Here is a 19,269-nt window from a genome sequence, read left to right on the forward strand (position 1 = left end):
TCTCGCCCCATCTGATTATTACTTCTGTCTGTCTTTAAAAAATTATCTTCGCGATAAGCGCTTTAAATCCATCAGCGAAATAAAAGCGTACCTCGAGATTTATTTCTTATCTAAAACACAACAATTTTGTAAAAAAAAAAAACAAAAAAAAAAAACTATAATGAAGCTTTTTGAGAGATGGAAGAAGGTACTAGAGCAAAAGGTTTGTTATATAACAAAATCAATAATATCTTAAACAGTAAATATTCATTTCATATTAGAAATGGGAAAGAAACATATGGGACACCCTAACAAAAACACGTTCGTATTCGAATGCGATGTTGTAACAAAAATTTCAATTTTCGGAGATTTAAGATTTTGAAAGAACGAGCATTTACGTTTTTATTTATGTAGATTGGATGAGGGGGGGGCAAAAAATTTAAAACCATGAGGCAATGATAGAAGATTTCTAAGCAAATTTGAATTTTAACAACTTTATAATAGTATTTTCTTTTTAATGACGGCAACAATTTTTTCCCCTTTTTTTTAAATGATTTTTCATAGTAACTGAAGAAATCTTTTTGACTTTCCCATAAACTATACAAAATGTCATTCAATTTTTATGAATTTTTTTCCTGCGTAAAACAAGATTCCACTGCTTCAAGTGTTTTCATGCTAAATGTTAAGTCATTTTGAAACAATTGTTCTTATTCAAAAATCGGCATCTTTAAAATACTCTTAATATCTTTAACATATAATCATACGAATATGTGTGCAATTATAAATTAATAATGTATGATATCGAAAATGTAATTAATTTATAAATATTTTTAAGATTATCTTAGTTAAAAAAATATTATATTTAACTTTGCAGATACAATAAAATAGAATAAAAAGAATCATTGGTGCAGTTACGTTTAAAGACACATTGTTCAACCTATAGTAAAATTATGAAAAAACATTTTTTTCGAAGAGAAACGCTAAAAATAACTTATAATTATGAGAGAACGCCACGTTCTTTGATTCCGTATCTATTACAATAAGAATATTTATAAATAATTTAATTAAAAAGAAATTTAATTTATGAATAAAAATTAGTTTACATAGGTATTGTTGCCTCTGAAAGAAAATTCCATTGAAGCAGAATGCTTTCAAAGATATCACTTAAATAATTTATTTATTGCCTTATAAGAACAAAAGTAAATTAATTTATTCATAATAATTTCGTAAATGAAAAAATTCATTAATAATTTAAATTTTCTTTAAAAACACAATCCTTGAAGCTCGCACTGGGCTCATTTATAAATATAGGGTCTTGGCCTGTAAGCATCCACCTCTCTCTGCTTGATGTCTTTCGATATTTCTTTTAGTATGTGCTTGATGCAAGCTTCGAATAGCGTTGGTGCCTTCAGAGATTTTCTTATGACTATTTCACTTGCCTCTTTACCACATCCGTTCTCTGTTTTCTGTACAAAGCACTCAGCAATAAATTGACGAATCCTGAAATGAAAAATTCCACTTTACAGTAAGGTTCCAATCAATCTATACTTAATACTTTTATATATATATATATATATATATATATATATATATATATATATACTTATAATAATGCTCAATGTGTGTGTGTGTGTTGGCGCTCTACAGACCAGGTCATTTGACATACAGCTACCAAATTGGGTACATGTATACCTTAGAGGTCGGGAATGTGCACCTGGGTCCCTTATTTTGAAATTTTAATTATTAATTAAAAACTAACTTTCCCGCCAAAAAAATCTTCCATTTTCCCCACCGCCAACTTTTCCGCCAAAAATATCTTCCATTTTACCCACCGCCAAATGAGTAAGGCTTCAGCTTTTTTTTCTCCCAACAGTAATGAGGCTAGGGTTAACATTTTTCGGCGGATTATTTCAAACGATTCTGTTTATTTTCTTAATGTTTTATACATTTAAAATTAAACATTGTTAATTAATCCATGTTTCAGATTCATTCTGAAGTACTTTTGAATTAAAATAACACAGAATAAAGGAAATTTAAAATGTATAATCTGCATAGCGTTACCCCAACTGGCGTAGAAAAATTCACGCATTTGCGTTACCGGAGCTTCAAGCATGCGCATTCTGATTGTTGCCATGACAACCGTTATCAACGGATGATTTAAATTATTTTTAGGTTAGTTGTATGCTTTTGTAAGTAAATTGTATTTATGTTAATTATCTATTTTTTGTATATGCTTATAGTTTTAAGTACATCGTTTTTTAAGTAGTTTTTTAAACCTGTTTTCGACCGATTATTTTAAACGATTCATTTTATTTTCTTAAAGTTTGATGCATTTAAAATGAAACATTGTTAATGAATCGATCTGTTCATGATGAATCTGAGAAAATTTTGTTGACAAATTCTTGAGATATTACATAAATTAAGAAAGATATTCTTTAATATATTATGAGCGAATTATATGACTCTCAAAATTTGAAGTTTGAAAATATTTTGATGAAGAATCTATTAAAGTTGGAATTGCGTAAAATATTAAATATTAAACTTCGGTTCAACCTATTTAATTATTAAAATTTAAACGAACATTAAGATTGGCGAACAGGCTGGTCACCAAAGGCGGCTAGTATAAACATAAAATGACCCTTCCCTTCTCCAACGCATTTAATTATTCTATGTTTTAATTCGTTATTCTTATGTTTAATTACTTTACTTATCTTGAGTCCCCTTTATATTACGTCTCATTTTTAAGCAGCACTAGAGCTATTTATTGAAGGAACTCGTAATTTTGATCCTTGTCAGACCCGTTCACACGACCTTTCTTCGGCGGAATCGGGTTTCGAACCTTAAACCCTCCTGTTCCGAAGCCAAGCCCTTACCAACAGACTACCGCTGCTGTTCGACCAAGTTTTAGACAAAGTTTCTGATTATTACTATAAATTAAATTCGCTTTGAATGTTTTATTACATTCCCATTAAAATTCTATTTCTGAATCGCTGACTTCATTGCAAAACGCAATATTTTAAAATCAGAATCAATATTGTAAAATTTGTATACTATCGAAAGATTGTATTGCTTAATATTCAGTGTTATTTTATATTAGCAGTGTTATTTATATATATATTTTATATTATTCATATTATTTGTATTAATTATTTTATATTAGGTCTTTTGCCGAACAGCTTGTTTTCCCAGATTACTCCCTTTTTAATTTGTTAAGTTATTAATAGAGTAAGCACTTTTTAAATTTTTTTCTTTGATATGAATGAAAAGTGGGGATTTTGATTGAATCAATGCGTTACAAATTTCTGTGGATATAAATTAAAAAGTTAATATACTACGAAAAAAAAAGGTGGAAATATAGATCTTATTTCAGAGTTAAAATCCAAAGAAACGAAATTTTTATCTTAATTTTATTATTGATAAATGCCTGCAAATGAATGCCTTAATAGATGATATTAAATAGGATAATTGCATTAAAAATATTGTGAGATTGTGTATTAGGTTTTAAAAATTATGAAATATTTTTTCGCTGCGGAAATGAAGCCGATAAATCAAAAAGGTAGTTAAATTTTTAGACAATGTAAAAAAAAAAATTGTCAAATTTTTTTTGACAGTTATGATTATTGGTTTTCCATAGGTAAATCATAGTGATTAAAGAGATGTTTGTTATGTTCATATAGTGACGGTTAAGCCTATTCTCTAACTCTTTCAAATTTTCCGTTTGACGCTCATCTTTTAAATTTCTCTTACATCTCCTGTCTTCTGATTAAATAGAATTCTTGACCACAAGGGAATTCTCCCTCCAGAGCGTTCCTACTGATATTTGCATCTCCATTTATTAGGAAATTAAGTGCATCAGTTAGTGATTTAAAAGTAGTTGAAACATTCGTATAGCGATTTTTCTATAGTTGATTATTGCCATTCCAATATAAGTAATAAAAACGATTTTCTAATTTTATTGGTTATATATATTACCATAAAATATATATATTACCATAAAACATATATATATTACCATAAAACATATATATATTTCCATACGAGAAGGTTTCTTCTTTTCGACGACCTTATTCCTAATCTTCACATTCATAGGGCCCTTCTCTTTACCGGGCTCATTGATTTCTCGACGTCTGTTTTTGCGATGATCACCGAATGCGATTTGCGAATCACCTATGTATTGCGGTAATTTTTCATCTGCTTAGTTAATACTATGACCGATCTGAATTTATCTATCGAATTTGACAACACCCTCTCCGGCACCAATGCTGCAGCGATGTTTTCTGGTGTCCATTTTAGTTTTTCTTGAATATCTTAAAAACTCCTCAGTTTTCACTCTACACGCTCGTATCAAATTAAAGAGTATAACATTTCTTACATTTTCGAGCTTTTATTCATCTTCAAGTTTTAATATTTTTGCAGACAAGGCTTCTAAACTACTGTTTTCGTTTTCAGTAATTTACAGCTTCCTGTATCATCAAATGGACAAATGAAAAAAAAAATTCTTTTACGAATGTGCTTTCACTTTAAAAAAAATTCATAGTTCAAACATCATTAGTTATTTTTTTCATTAATTTTTTACAGCTTTTAACAATTTCAGAACTTCCTATATTTTAGCGATTTTCACCTTCCAAATATCGTTATAGTGTGTTAAGGATTGGCATGGTTGAGGATTTATACGATTCGGTGTAAGTGATTGTTTATTCTGTACTCTGGTTGTGTTCTCAAACAATATAATTCAAAATTAGGTAAAATTATTTGTTTATAATCAAGAAATGGCTCACTGCATGGGAGTTTTCTTTGAAGTAAATCTCTAATTTTTTCCCCACATCTGCTGAAAACATGTCAGAAAGACTTTCTACCCAAATATATAGAGCCCAAGTTTGATATGATTAGGCCTCGGGTATTCCATGGCTGATGCAACTGCACTTTTTTCTTTTATCGCATGCCTTTGATTCACGGATTTAGCGAGATATATTAACGAAGTGAGAATTTTTATTTTTTAATATTAAAGAAAGTATTAGGTGCTTATGAAAGGGAAGTAAATGTTTTAAGCTTCCATTTTATAACACTTCTTTAAAATTTAAATTAAGAATTCTTTTGGTGGATCTAATAATAATAGATTATAGGATTGATAGTAGTTATCAAGATATTGTGTTGATCTATTTTCAGGTTTTACTTACAAGCATTGTAATTTGTCCTTGTCCTTCACTTCCCTATTTGGCGTCTGACTGACATATTCTTGTGTTTTGGCTTTACCTACGTCAACGCATCCCCACAATTCGTCTTTTATAGTATGCAAACATAGTGTGACGTTCCTTGGAATTTCCAGACCTGGAAAAAAAATTAAAGACAGATATCATTTTGCGAAATGGTATATACAATATAAAAATGATACAAGTACGACAAGGAACTCATACTCATTGCTTCTTTAGTTATATAATTTCATAACGAAACTATATCCAATTAGCACATATGTAATGGTCGATATTGCACAGGAAAATTCATTCATACAACATTTATCGTGAATTATTATTTTCTTGATGAGGTACGACCGCTAATAAGAAAGAAAAGAATAATTGCCGTATCATAGAAACACGCGCGCGTGCACACACACACACACACACGCACACACACTTCTGGTAAGTTATAATTCTTTATCTTTTGGGTAAATCCCTTTTTTTTTCGTAAAGAAGATCGTGCAGGAGAATTTCAAAGGAATGTAATTATTACTACATAAAGGAACCACCCACACATGTTTACATTATTGTAGGCTTTATAGACACGAGTTACATTTGTAATTTACTTTATAACCACTATGATACACAAAAATATGCACTTAAGAAATCAGTCACCAAAAATAGTAGCGCCTGAATGTAAGAGGAGGTGTTAAAAACAAAATATAGTACTTTTAGAATGCCAGTTAGAATCCGAAGTACTTTTGCATTTATTCAAAATTCTATGGTTATCAGTAAAAATAAAATGAAAGTTTTAATTAAATTTTCAAAAAAGGCTCCTGTGGAATGTTTTAAATACTAATCTTAAAATAAATACTTTTATGTAGGAGATAGGATGTTATTCATTGTAAGGTATTCAAATTTGAATAACATATATGATATTCTTTATTTTATAATTATTTTTTATTTGAATACCACCTTAAATTGAAAGGATTGTTGAATAATATTTTATGTCACTAACACACACACACACACACACACACACACACACACACACACACACACACACACACACACACACACACACACACACACACACACACACACACACACACACACACACACACACACACACACACACAGTTGTGCTACCGGTGTCTAAGAAAAATCATTATGTGAGGTTTGAAACGAACAATAAGTCAAAGTAAGTTTTTTTGAAGTAAAGAAATACTTTTGAAGGACGGTTTAAACGTTTGAGATTAAGAAAATTGGAACTATTGTCTATTTTTAAACAAAGTCCAGTCGGCAGCATTCAAATTTACTGAGTGTACAAAGCCTTGATGATATGGACTACACTAACAGAGAAGATCGTTAATAGGGAGATATAAAAAATTAAATAGAAAAACAGTTTTTTCCTGGGAAAACGCGAAATATTTTCAGACAAGGAGAAAAAAAAAGTGGGAAAAGCACCTCACATTTTTTCTAGTTTAGAAACAGATTTTCTTAGCGTGTTCATGTTATTCTCTGTAGAATTATCTTCTAGGCTACCCATTTTTATTAATTATACAAAGTATTGCACGCCTCAAATATTTAGATGTTTCGATTTCAATAAATCTCCTTGTTTAAGAGCTCATTGGGGTCTAAAGGGTCGCGGTGGCCTGTGGTAAGGTCTCGGCTTTGGAAACGGAAGGTTTCAGGTTCGAGATCTGATTCCACCGGAGAACCGTCGGGTAAGCTGGTCTGATGCCCGTTAAATCAGTTGGAACCAAACGTCCTCCCCTGGTGTGGTGTGGAAATTTAGAGAGGAATGCTAGCTCAGGTGTCGTCCTCGTCATCTGTCTGCAGTTCGTAATTATGAGGTCCGTCCCCAAATAACCCTAGGGTTGCTTTAAAAACTGGACGTTAATGTATCTAAATCAAATGAAATTAGTGCCTAAAAAAATCCCTTTAGGAATTATTTATGTCCATTTTCTTTATCCATGAAAGGATTCAATCAAAAAGGGGACTATCCAGACGATCGAAATTTGATTTATGCATTTTGCCGTCTTTATTTTAAAGGTACGGTTACGGTACTTTACGGTATTGAATTCCCTATTGAATTCATTAATGGTTTAACTGCCTGTTCGTGTGTATGAGAATTCGATAAACATGCAACTGCTCAAAAGATTTAAATACGTTATATTCGGTACACACTAAAATTGTAGATCGATGTCTAATTTTGAATGCCTAAATCATCGACAGACAGATTGTATATCTGTTTACTCTCTCATGTCTACATGAATCTCAATGAAAATAGTAAATGAAATTTAGAGCGTGAATGTTAGGTGATAGATTTGAGTTGGATACAATTCTGATCTGGCAATGAGCCAAATTTTTCACTTATTTGGAACATCACTATAAAATACAAAATTAACACTTCATTTTTTTCACTAAACTACAAAGTTAAACGTAAGGCGTATTGTTTTGAATAAGCATACAAGAAAATCGAGGAAATAATTCTACCATTGTTTTTGCGTGAAGAGATGGATAAACAAAATAATAATCAAATTTAAAAAAAAAGTTAGGTATAATATTTTTTATTTTCTCGCATACCAAGAGAAAATATAAAAATCGTCAAAAAATGCGAACTCGAGATTTCGACAAATCTACATATTTCAGAACTTATTTTTGTCTTTATTATATCTGTCGATCGCTCTGCTTGTGAACACTATAATTCAAAAGCGCTATAAAGCTAGATGGGTGAAATTTGTAAAGTAGAATTCTGTCGCTTTTAAATGAAGTACATTAAAAGAAATATCTCTTTCCAGATATCCGAGTATAAGAGAGGATAATTGCTTCAAAATGTAAAGAATTAGATAAAAACTTTTCGTGCACAATTTTAACATCTAAAATATAGATTCTTATTTAAAATATATATTCTTTGGTCCAAACCTGTCACAGACTGATCATCTGTCGTTTTGCACTTTTGCGGGCATGCAAATGTAATAATACAAAAATGCGATGGTTAAAAATAAATAAAATGTGACAAAGCTATAGTTCTATGTCAAATTTCGGTTTTAATCGGTAGGGGAAAATCACATAAAAATGCATGTTTGATTTTCTGGTACTTGTGTATTAACTTCTTGATAAATGATTAATTGATGAAGGATTTAATGCAAACTCTCCAACGATCACATTGTAGATTCATTAAAAATGATATATTCAGATCATTAATACGTAACTATTGTTCGTTAGTGCCATACGAGACATGCCTGAATTTCACAAATTTATTCGGGAGGAGAGAATACAGGTACCTTTGTCTGAAAGTACTTGAAAATTTTTTGGAGAGACTACTCCCTTAATTTTTTTTTAAATAAATAAATAATTTTTATGAGCTGGGAACTTTAGTATTGCCACTTCGAATGAGATGATTCATTAGTAATATAAGAGTAGAATTAGAAGCAGAATTTTTTAAAAAAGTTATACGTTCTTTTAGTAACTTTTTGTTCCCATAAATCTAGAAAAAATTCAGTGACAGTAGTCAAAACATATTAATAAAATAAGTCAACATGAAAACGTACTTCGAGTTCTAGTATAGTTACATTAACTTCCCGTCTTAAAGCAGCACTAAAGTTATTTTAGGATAGACCTCGTAGTTTTGAACCGCGGGCAGATGACGAAGACGACATCTGAGCTGCCCCCCTCCTCTCTCCAAACTGCCACACTACAACCAGTGGAAGGAAGTTAAGCCCTGATGGATTTAAAGTGCACCAGACCCGCTTACACGGAGGCTCTTCAGTGGAATTGGGTCTCGAACCTGAACCCCCCGGTTCCAAAGTCGGGACCGTTCCACCACGACACCCCGACCCATATTTCGATGTATAACACCGTGTGCGTGTTGCGGTAGTTACTATTTTTTGAGAGATTTCTTGCATTAAAACAGGCTTTGAAAATATAGATTTCTTTTTGGTTTTTTCGTGATAATAATTCGTGAAAATAATCAATTTCGTGAATTGTCATGAAAATTGATTTCTTGGTTTGGATGAATATCTACATTTTAGGTTTGCCTGAATCCTGAAAAATAACGTTTTATAATAATGTCCGTCTGAGCATGATAACTCAGGGGAAAAAAAGTTAAAATTTGACATGTCATCTTTACATAATTTAATTTAATTATATTAAAGTCCTTTTTAAAAGCAACGCTTGATCCATTTTGGGACAGACCTTGTAATTTTGAACCACGGTCAGATGACGAAGATGACATCTGAGATGGCGCCTCCTCTCCAAGCTCCCACACCACCCCAGCAGGATGACGTTTGACCCTGAATGATTTAACGTGCACTAGACCTGCTTGCACGACGGTTCTTAAGTGGAATCGGGTTTCGAACATAAAACCCTCCGGCAAAGCCACGACTTTGCCACCCAGTCACCGTGGCTGCTGATCTTTCCACAAAATTTCCATCTCTTTCAGATTTTAGATGAAATTCTACATGAAGTCTGTCTATCTGCTTCTCATCTCAGTAGGAACATGAGAATTTGAAAGTGTTTCAAAAAAGTAGGTTGATGAAATTGAAGGTGGATCAGGAATAAAAGGCTAGAAAAAGAGTTCGTTTTGCAATTTTTCTCTTATACTCACAAGTGACTGCCCACTATTAACAGGGCTTGACTTTCTCCATACATACTTTAAAAGGCTTCGGCAATGGTAGAGTCCCATTTAAAGTTTGCAATCTTTAAAAAGGCATTAATACTTGAACTACTAATAGAAGTATAGATTTTAGTAAGTGCCCCTTGCGCCAAAAGTATCGAATTATTTAAAAAATGGCGCCTATTTATCAAAGACTAATCACCAAGCTTTTTTATCTGCGCATATATGGTAAAAACTCTGAAACCCAACTAGCTTGAGACCCGGAATATAGAATTTATTTTATTCCTAAACCTGTAAATTTATATAACTTTTAAGACGTAGCAATGAAAAGGAAAAAATATAAGTTCTAAGGGTTCAGACAGTCTCTGTTCTCTTTACAGTTCTACATTGAAGGAATATGGTGGGAAATTCAAAAGGAGAATATTCCTTCTATTTCATTTAAGAAGTACAAATTTATATTTGAAAATGAGACAAGCTCTATATTATTTTTTATCATGTGGGAAATACAGGGTATCCTGAAATAGACTGATGATTTTAAAAAATACATGTGATAGGGCATAAGTTTTTCCTCTCACAATTTTTGATTTTAGTTAAAAAAAAAATGTGTCGATAGATGGTGATGCAGACAGAAAGCATGTAAATAAAGAAATAATTTAAAATTACATCACAATTTTTCCAAATTTTTTAATAAATGAAAATCACATTACAAAATTTTCCTATAGAATCTGATGTTCAGCTCTCTACTGCTCGTCCAGTCACAAAACTATCCTTTTAAAATCGAAAAAGTAATCCCCTTATGAGGTACTTTGATGATTTGCATAAAGGAAGAACAATAAAAAAAAAATAAGGGAAAACAATTAAAGGGAAGCAGCGTCATCTATCGACAATTTTTTGACCTAAAACCAAAAACTGTTGGAGGAAAAATTTATGCTCTATTACATGAATTTGCTAAAAGAATTTTTTTTAAACTTTAACCGTTTTTCTGTCATGCATTTTCGAAAATCATCAGTCTATTTTAGGACACCTTGTATATTAAAAATGTTTATCCTAAAGTTTCTACCAGGGATTTCGTTAAAATTATTTCTTTATATTTTTGGTGAAAATTTTTCGAAATTATCGATCCAACCATCTTTCACTATTAGCGACCTTTTAAACCTTTGTCTCATTTCATTAAAAAGTTTTTACCTCCTTCAGTACAGGTGTCAGATATTAGGATCCTAATTTTTCGCCTTCCTGCTTCCGTATCTGGACTTCTCATCATTACCGGGCATTCTTTTACAGCTTCTTTCAAACAATTTGCAAGTTTTTTTAGAAGTCTGAAAAGGAAAATTTTAAGAACTATTTCAAAATAGCACAAAAATATTTTCAATATCACAGGGGAAATCTAACAAATTACAGGGGAAATCTTCACTGTCCTTATGAGCTTTGCAACAATACTTAAGGAGCGTTCCCAAGAAGCCAACTATTGTGTGCAATGTAAGGCCACGGCTACATCAGGAAATCAGGTGGCCTCAACGGGACAACAGCAAACGATTGTCTCATCGGGACAACTATTTGCCATTGTCCCATTGCAGTCACATGATCTTCCTGAAGTAGGTGTGACTTTCTATTGAGCGCAGTAGTTGGCCTCATGGGAACGCTGCTTTATAGTCGTAGATAATCAATATTTCCAAGAGAGATCTCTATTATATACTCTCTTAATATAGTAATTTATAATGGAGTAGTAGTAGTAGTACGTAATTAGAGTTTCATTAAAAAGTACTATGACGAGATCTACAGTACATCAACATATCATAATACTGACTTATGATGGTGTGGTGAAAGCTTATACGCGAGGATAGAATCTGGGCCCTTGTGGTTCACAGCCGAGTAACATGACCACTATACAAAAGCAGTTGCCCGTGTCGCGTAGCTGTTAACTGGCTTATAAGCTTTCACCACAATGGTAATAGCTGCAAACTTCTAATTCACAAAAAGTGTAGTAAGTAATATCTCTGAATTAAAATAAGGACATTTTCGATTATTGCTAGAATACGAATTTACATATCTGTTGACTGTTGCATATATAGAGAAGGACCCGTGTGTCGAATGTTTCTGTCTATTGAAGGTTCTCAAGCATTTTAGATATTTCATAAAAATTCTATATATTAATTAAATTTCTGCCAATCTAACATAAATTTTCGCAAAAACTATGCATATTTATTGCAGCAAAAAAAAAAAAAAAACCGAAGTTTGATTTCATTCCTGAGAAAAAATATAAGCTAAGTAAAAAAAATAAAATATGCTTCACCGATTCTTATTGCAGCAGAAATTATTCAGACAAGAAGTCCTTTATGGAGAAACACTAAATACTTGACTGTGAGTGAAATGTTTTCCTTACATTTGCATCCACGAGCTCCTTTCATGATTGTAAGAAATTTTTACTGCAAATTCAGTATAATTTTAAAAGGGAGTATCCTAAACGGAAATTTTAAAGTGTGAAGCAGAAGTTCTGCTTAATAAAAGACGTAGAAAGCAAGGTAAAATATAAAAACAGGGGGGAAAAAATTGAAATTACAAATGCAATACAATTTATTTTGAAAACAATCATTATTATTTGTATATCTTTTTTAAAATAAATTCCTTTGATATCTTAATTATTTTAGACTTTCTTTAAAAATTGACGATTACGTAATTGTTTTTTGTAAGATGAGAAAAAATATTTCATATCATCTCTCGGTTTCTCTATATATCGAGTTGCTTCCAGTAATGTTGAGGCATTTTCGTAGAAAGAGTTGACTACATTTGATGATAAAAGTGCTACTATTATAAATGTAATCTTTTTACAGTTTTGTTATTGGAGATTTCATTTTAAGACTACATCTTTCCAACAATATTCAAAGTAAAATTGTGTGCTGCCATCTGTTGTCGTTCTTTTAAAATAATTTTAATATTTTGAGAAATACACATATTTTCTCCCTGATTTTAAATTTCACATCGAAAAGAAAATGAAGAATTAAATTAAAAATTATTTCTTAAATAATAAATTTAAATTAATTTAAATTTAATTTAATTAAAAATTTAATTCAATTAATTTTTTAATTTAATTTTAAATTTTAATTAACATTAAATTTAATTTAATTTTAAACAACAATTTTTTTAAATTTCTTGTGTCTCAGTTTCTTTCTCGATTAAAACTCTTTTTTTTCTCTATTTGTAACATTCTTTTCTGAATAAAATTAAAAATTCTATTTAAATTCAATTTAATTCTGATATAGAGATCTAAAGTTTTCAAATGGTCAATGTAATTACAATAATTCTTCTTTATTGTCCATCATAAAAAATCAATGTATTTTTGAAATTTCTTGCTTTTTCTGTGCACTAATATGTTTTATGTGAATATGTTGTAACGTTGCGGCTAGCATAGTGAAAGTCAGCGACACTAAAGTGAATTAGTCCAAATCTAGTTTCTTTTATTTTACAAAAATATAAAATGAAAATAAATTTAATCTATACCAGTTAATTATACTTTTATGAGAAAATTGGCTTTTCATCAACGTGTTGCCATCACGTTGATAAAAGCTAAAAATGAAAGATTAATTTAATGCTTACTATACTATAGCCATTAAAAATTGTAATAAAAATAACAATGAAAGCTCTTTTTTATTATCTCGTATGGGTAACTATAGAGAGAAAGAACTACAATCGTTAAGAAATTCGAACACGAGGTTTTTTTCGAACTCTATTTTCAATCTCCCTGAACCAGAAAAAACAAACAAAAAAAAGACGGCATTTGTGAAATATTTTTGTTTGTCTGCACGTATATCTGTGAACACGTTAAATCAAAATCGTTTTGAGCTTAACGAATGGAATTTAGTATATAGTTTCTACTCTAAATTACTATCAAATTTTTAACACATTTCATTCAGAGGAATCCTATCTGTCTGGCTGACGGATTGCAAGTAAATACAGTAAATACAAAGCGTAAAGATCTGGATAGATAAAATTTGGTACACAATTTAACATCTGAAATGTAGATAGATAATAAATTTAAATCCATCATTTAAGAATTTACCATTTGTCCTGTATTTTTGCATGCGTATAAATGCAATAATCAAAAACGCCATTATTTAAATAAATGAAATTTGGTATGTGATCTTCGATTACATTTGCATTTCTATGTCAAATCGGCCCGAAAAAATGCACAAAATATATTTTCTATTTTTTAGTATTTGTGTATTAACAGCATGCCAGTGATTAATCGCCAAAACAAATTGCAAAAGATGGCATTCTAATAGGTTCTTGCTTACCATTGGCCTACAATTAAAAATGCACGAATACATTCATTAGATTGTATGTGAAATAGTTTTGGAGGGACACTCCTTCTGGTTTTATCTCGAACTAATTTTTAAACATTTTAACTGTTTCCTTGTTTTTGAAGAATCCTTATTTTATGCAAATTAATCATTTTCGCACTGTTCAAAATTCATTAAATGTCTCAGAAGTCAATGCTACTATTTCAAATTTAGAAAATAGGCTCAATTTAGTACCGCAATGTGATGTTAAAAATATATGTATGATAAAAAAAGCGTTAAATTATATTGACTTACGGACAGATTACTTTATCCTTTGGACTTCGTACAAGGCGTCTCCAAGTGCAAAAAAACTCATCTATGCATATATCAGATTGTTTATCACCACAGATCTGGGTCCATACCCCGACGGAAGCTAAAATTAATACATTGTTCCATATCAGAAGGGCAGTTTGTCAGAAGTCAGAAACCGTCATCATACAGGCATCATCAATTGGAAAAATGTTAACTTTCGTGAAAATAAAAATCATGATATACGTCATGATTGATGCTACTGAATAAATTAATGCTTTTGAAAATATTTAAAATTATTTTCAATAAATGTGGTGAAATGACCCTCTGTGTTAATGAATGTATGCTAATAGGTAGGTTTTAAGTGTTTGTGAATTATAATTCAACGTTATCTCATATAATTGCTTGTAAGTTGTCGCAGTTTTAATCCATATATATTCATTAAATGCATTGCAGACATGTATGATATTCCTTTTCCTTATTATATTATAGTATATACTATATCATACCTTTAAAAAATTTAAAAAAATTTCTTTTCTTATTTTGTAAAGCATTAGGATATATAGAATGGTAGTCAAGAATAACAAAAGTATTTTTAAAGATTCTCAAAGTAATTATCATTAATATTTTGAAAACTGTCATTAATATTTGAAAACTGTCATTAATATTTGAAAACTGTCATTAATATTTGAATAATTATCAATAATATTTTAATTTATTATCATTAATATCTTGAAAGTTGTCATTAATATTTAGATATATTATCATTAAAAATGAACGGGCATATAACTTGTTAGATAAAAATCATGGATTGCACTCGCGTATGATACATTAAGTACTTTTTAAATGTTAGAAAAAAAAACATTTTATGAGAGCTTGAATTTTTTTTCCTTTTATTACTTAGGAATTTTATTTTGCAGTAGTGTCTATCTCTATAGCCACTTCTCATAAATGAATAATTGCAGCAAAAATCAACGAATGGCTTGAAAATGGTGAATGTGTCAATTACTTAATACAAAAATGAATCGTGTAAAGTATGTATGAATATGAAGATTTCAGTAGATTTAAAGCTAAACTGTTTCAATGGCAGTATTCATGTTATGGATTAGGGAGGTTCCATTGGCTACGACATGCATTGCTACAATGTCATTGAAAGCAAAGGCTAGAAACTACTGAAACAACATTTTTGAAAATTCTTAAGTGATATTTAGCTGATAGGTGATTTTTTTTCCAAAAACAGATAATATGCATTCCTCTGAAAAATTACAGTAATGAAACTGTTTCCAGTAGATTCAGAAGAACTGTTTTTGGATGTTGCAATATTAGGGCAATGTTTTCATCACATGTTGGAGAGTCAAAGTTCAGAAAACAGAGGGATTCTTGGCGAGTTTTCATCTGGGAAATTCAACCTTTGTGTGGGGTAGAATCATTTTGGATGGCGTGTATCTCTGCATGTATTTATATGGTTTCTGTGACTATACATCGATATAGAGATGCTGTTCCTTTATTTTAAGTGTAGATTTTCAGGCGAACTGTTATGTTAATTTTCCATTAAGGGGAGAACTACCTATCAACATTTTAAAAACGTTTCTGTTAACTGAATTGAGGGTGATTTTATTTTAATCAATTTAACACTGGGCATGGTGTAGTTTCTGTACATCAAAGTCATTTCTCAGACAAAGTTCAATTTGTTAATGTGGCACCTAAGAAGAATCTATAAATCACGTGATCAAAGGCTATACACTATGACGAGAACACAGACTCATATGGCCCAGAAATTGAATGTCTCTTGATGTTCGAAGAACTCATAAAAATTCCAGACATTAAATATTCTATTAAGGGTATTTTGTCAAAGCTCTTGACTTTAATTCTCTTCTAATGTAAAAAGGTAACGCATATTTAATGTATTTTATGCATTTTTAATGCTTTTGGAAAAGGAAGTCTTGTCAAGGTGTCTTGTATATTCCAGAATTAAAAATTTTCTTTCTTTGAGCAATGAGTTGCTGCAAGCTTTGATCAACTACCTGATTTTCATCAAGAATGTTGAGTTTTGAAACTGTGTTGTCATATTTTTTATTAAGTAAACAATTCTAAAGATACAAGGGTTTTCTTTTTACGCTTAATGACTTTTTTTACAATAATTTGAAATTTTTTGCCCATTCTCATTGAGATGTTTTACTGCTAGTTGTTTCATAATTTTGAGAATGTGTGTATGAAATTTCATTAAGTTCTAACTAATTATTATTCCAGATATTAAATCTTTTCATTTGTGGTCTAATATTGGTACATATGCTTAAAATGTTAGTTTATGTTATTTTAAGTAAGATTATTTTTGAAAGGAGCATAGGTTTTCCAGTAGACACTGAAAGCCTTTTATCGGGAATCTTAAAAAAATATTGTTCACAAATTTAAAATGCATTTAGGTTTAGTATTTTAGATAATGATCTAGCTAATCATTTTTGAAAGACACATTTATCGCCTTGGAATCCTTGAGACATATGTAGTAGAGATAGATTGTTTTGAACAACATTCGCTATATTTTATTTCAAAATATAGAATGGTTCCTTTTATTTTATGTAGTAAGTCAAAGTTTTAGAAAATTACCACATTTTCGTCATTTGTCGTAAGTGTCATTTAAGAATTTGTCTTGAAAAAAAGATGTGTATGTACTTGAGATAAATTTTGCTTGCACTTCAGTGTAATAATAGTAATAGAAAGAATAAAAATTAATATAAAGTATGTTAATATTATGTATAATTTTTAAAATAAATTATAAAATAAATGCTAAAAATAATGGAACTACGTAATCTGACAAGATAGTATCATAAAATGGAAAGAGGATACAAAAATTTCTATCATTAAAAGGTTTAAAAATTAAACAGTAATGAATTTTAAAACTTAATATTTTGTTTATTTGCAACAAAGTAGTGAACTTATCCGTAATAATAAGATAAATTCTCGCTGCTTTCTTGTTCAAAACAAGATGTTCTCTTTGTTTAAATATAAAAATAGAACACTGAAATATTTTTTCAGCCTTCTCAAAAATAAAGTTAATGTTTTGTGTACAATACACTCTCGAGAATCCGGCTTGCGATTATCCGGTTTCCGTACTATCTGCTCTAATTTCCTTTTCCTAGTCTAAAATGTAGAAGCAATTATCTATTAAGGACTTTTTCAAAAACTAAAAACTATAAGTTTTGGCTCTTATCTTAGAGTTACCATTTCATATCTGTGTAATCATTTATCAGGGAAAAATAAAATCAGTTTAAGTCAATTCTCTTAAGAATCAGAGCTACGATTAACGTTAATGTTTCTTGTATTTAAGACATTACAAAATGTATGTTAAAATGTTAACAATTCATATCTTTTGACTTTCTTCGTCTCTAATAAATTCTAAAAACGTGCAGTCCAGTATATTAACATATACAAACTACAAGTACAGAACCTTTTATTTTAACTCGACACGTTACATGCAAATACTTTTAGGATGCACAGAGTCAAGGTCGGGTTCAAATTCTACTTGGCTTGATATAAATGGGAGTCTAGTGCTCAATAAGAAGTGAGTAATACGTATTATAAAAGCGAGTTTTGGTACAAAAACTTTGTCTTCTGGTATTGGTGGACAAAGAAATGAGTTCCTGGAACTCCGGCCTATCCGGCCTTTTTGTTATCCAGACTGCCCTTCGGTCACATTAGGCGGGATACTCGGCAGTGTACTGTTCTTGCATTTTAATAATTTCTTCAGTAAAATATTTCTGATTTTTAATTTTTTGATTTTCGTATAACTCAAACATTCAGTGTAACAGTTGTTCTGTTTACTGTGCAATGCATTTTTCTAATATACTGTCTTATGCATTTTCCTAAAAAATAGGAAAGTTACAGTGTTAAAAAATGGGTGCTCTTTAAAATGCTTTTACCATTAATTAGTTCTGATGTTAAACCTTAATTATAGGTACAACAAAAATTTATTAAAAACATTTCTTATATTAAAAACTATTCAATATAACAACAACGAGACGTACCTCCATATCTTGATCCTTAACAGTGGAAGAAAGGCCAAGAATGTTAGAAGAACAATGAAAATAAATTTCACTTCATTAATGAAATATATATAGTTTTAGTACAATTTTTAAAATTAAAAAAATATATGACAAAAATAATACTATATCAATAAAAATAATAATATATCACAGAAAAGAGACATATTAAAGATAAGGTATAAAAATTGTTTTTCATTCAGCAATATTTTTGAATGTCATTATTGAGAAACACCAAAATGATGCTTAATATGTCATTAATCAATTGAACATTTTGTTAAATTTTTCAAAATTATTGCTCAGATATGCACATTTCCATCTTCCGAAGTATACGTACAAAGTTTGGTAGCCCTAAGTTAAACTGTCTGCCCTGTAGAGAGGCAACACGCATACACATACCGACACATGCACATTTATATTTATTGTTAGCAGGAAAAGAGATGAAGAAATATATTTTTTCTTTCTATTAACTTTTAATTAAACAAATAATTCATTATTATGTGTTACTTAATGGTTACTGTCAGATACAAATAAGATTTTTTTGTTACCAAATTATTTATCTTTGATCTTTTATATTTTTAAAAATGATACCATTTTTCAGATATAGAGATGATTTTTTATTAGCATAAGATGCTGTAAAAAATTTAGTAGAAATATTTCATTGTTTTGCTAAAAAAGGAAATTATTGAAATTGAAATTCTTACCAAGAACCGCGAAGAACAATATCATCTTCAGATGCATGATGACACAAGTGATCACTTCCAGCGCTGATCTGATGAATGAATCGTTCCAATGTGTCTCTTCGTTTGATATTTTATTTTCTGTTGCTGTTTCTCAATGATCAGGGTGACAGAACGCACCATGATGATTTCCTG

The 19,269-nt window shown here is 30.2% G+C and overlaps 1 protein-coding gene across 1 annotated transcript; it reads right to left on the reverse strand.

The window, feature by feature from the left end:
• Positions 1-1,164: 1,164 nt before the first annotated feature.
• LOC129961824 (uncharacterized) lies at positions 1,165-19,235 on the reverse strand. The gene is made up of 6 exons (XM_056075405.1): positions 19,099-19,235; positions 18,380-18,394; positions 14,364-14,481; positions 10,960-11,090; positions 5,157-5,307; positions 1,165-1,479 (listed from the first exon to the last, which is right to left on the reverse strand). The coding sequence occupies exons 1-6, from the start codon at positions 19,133-19,135 to the stop codon at positions 1,275-1,277; spliced, it is 657 nt and encodes a 218-aa protein (XP_055931380.1). The 5' UTR covers positions 19,136-19,235; the 3' UTR covers positions 1,165-1,274.
• Positions 19,236-19,269: the final 34 nt, after the last annotated feature.

This window comes from Argiope bruennichi, chromosome 2 (assembly GCF_947563725.1).
Source record: "Argiope bruennichi chromosome 2, qqArgBrue1.1, whole genome shotgun sequence".
NCBI classification, from domain to species: domain Eukaryota; kingdom Metazoa; phylum Arthropoda; class Arachnida; order Araneae; family Araneidae; genus Argiope; species Argiope bruennichi.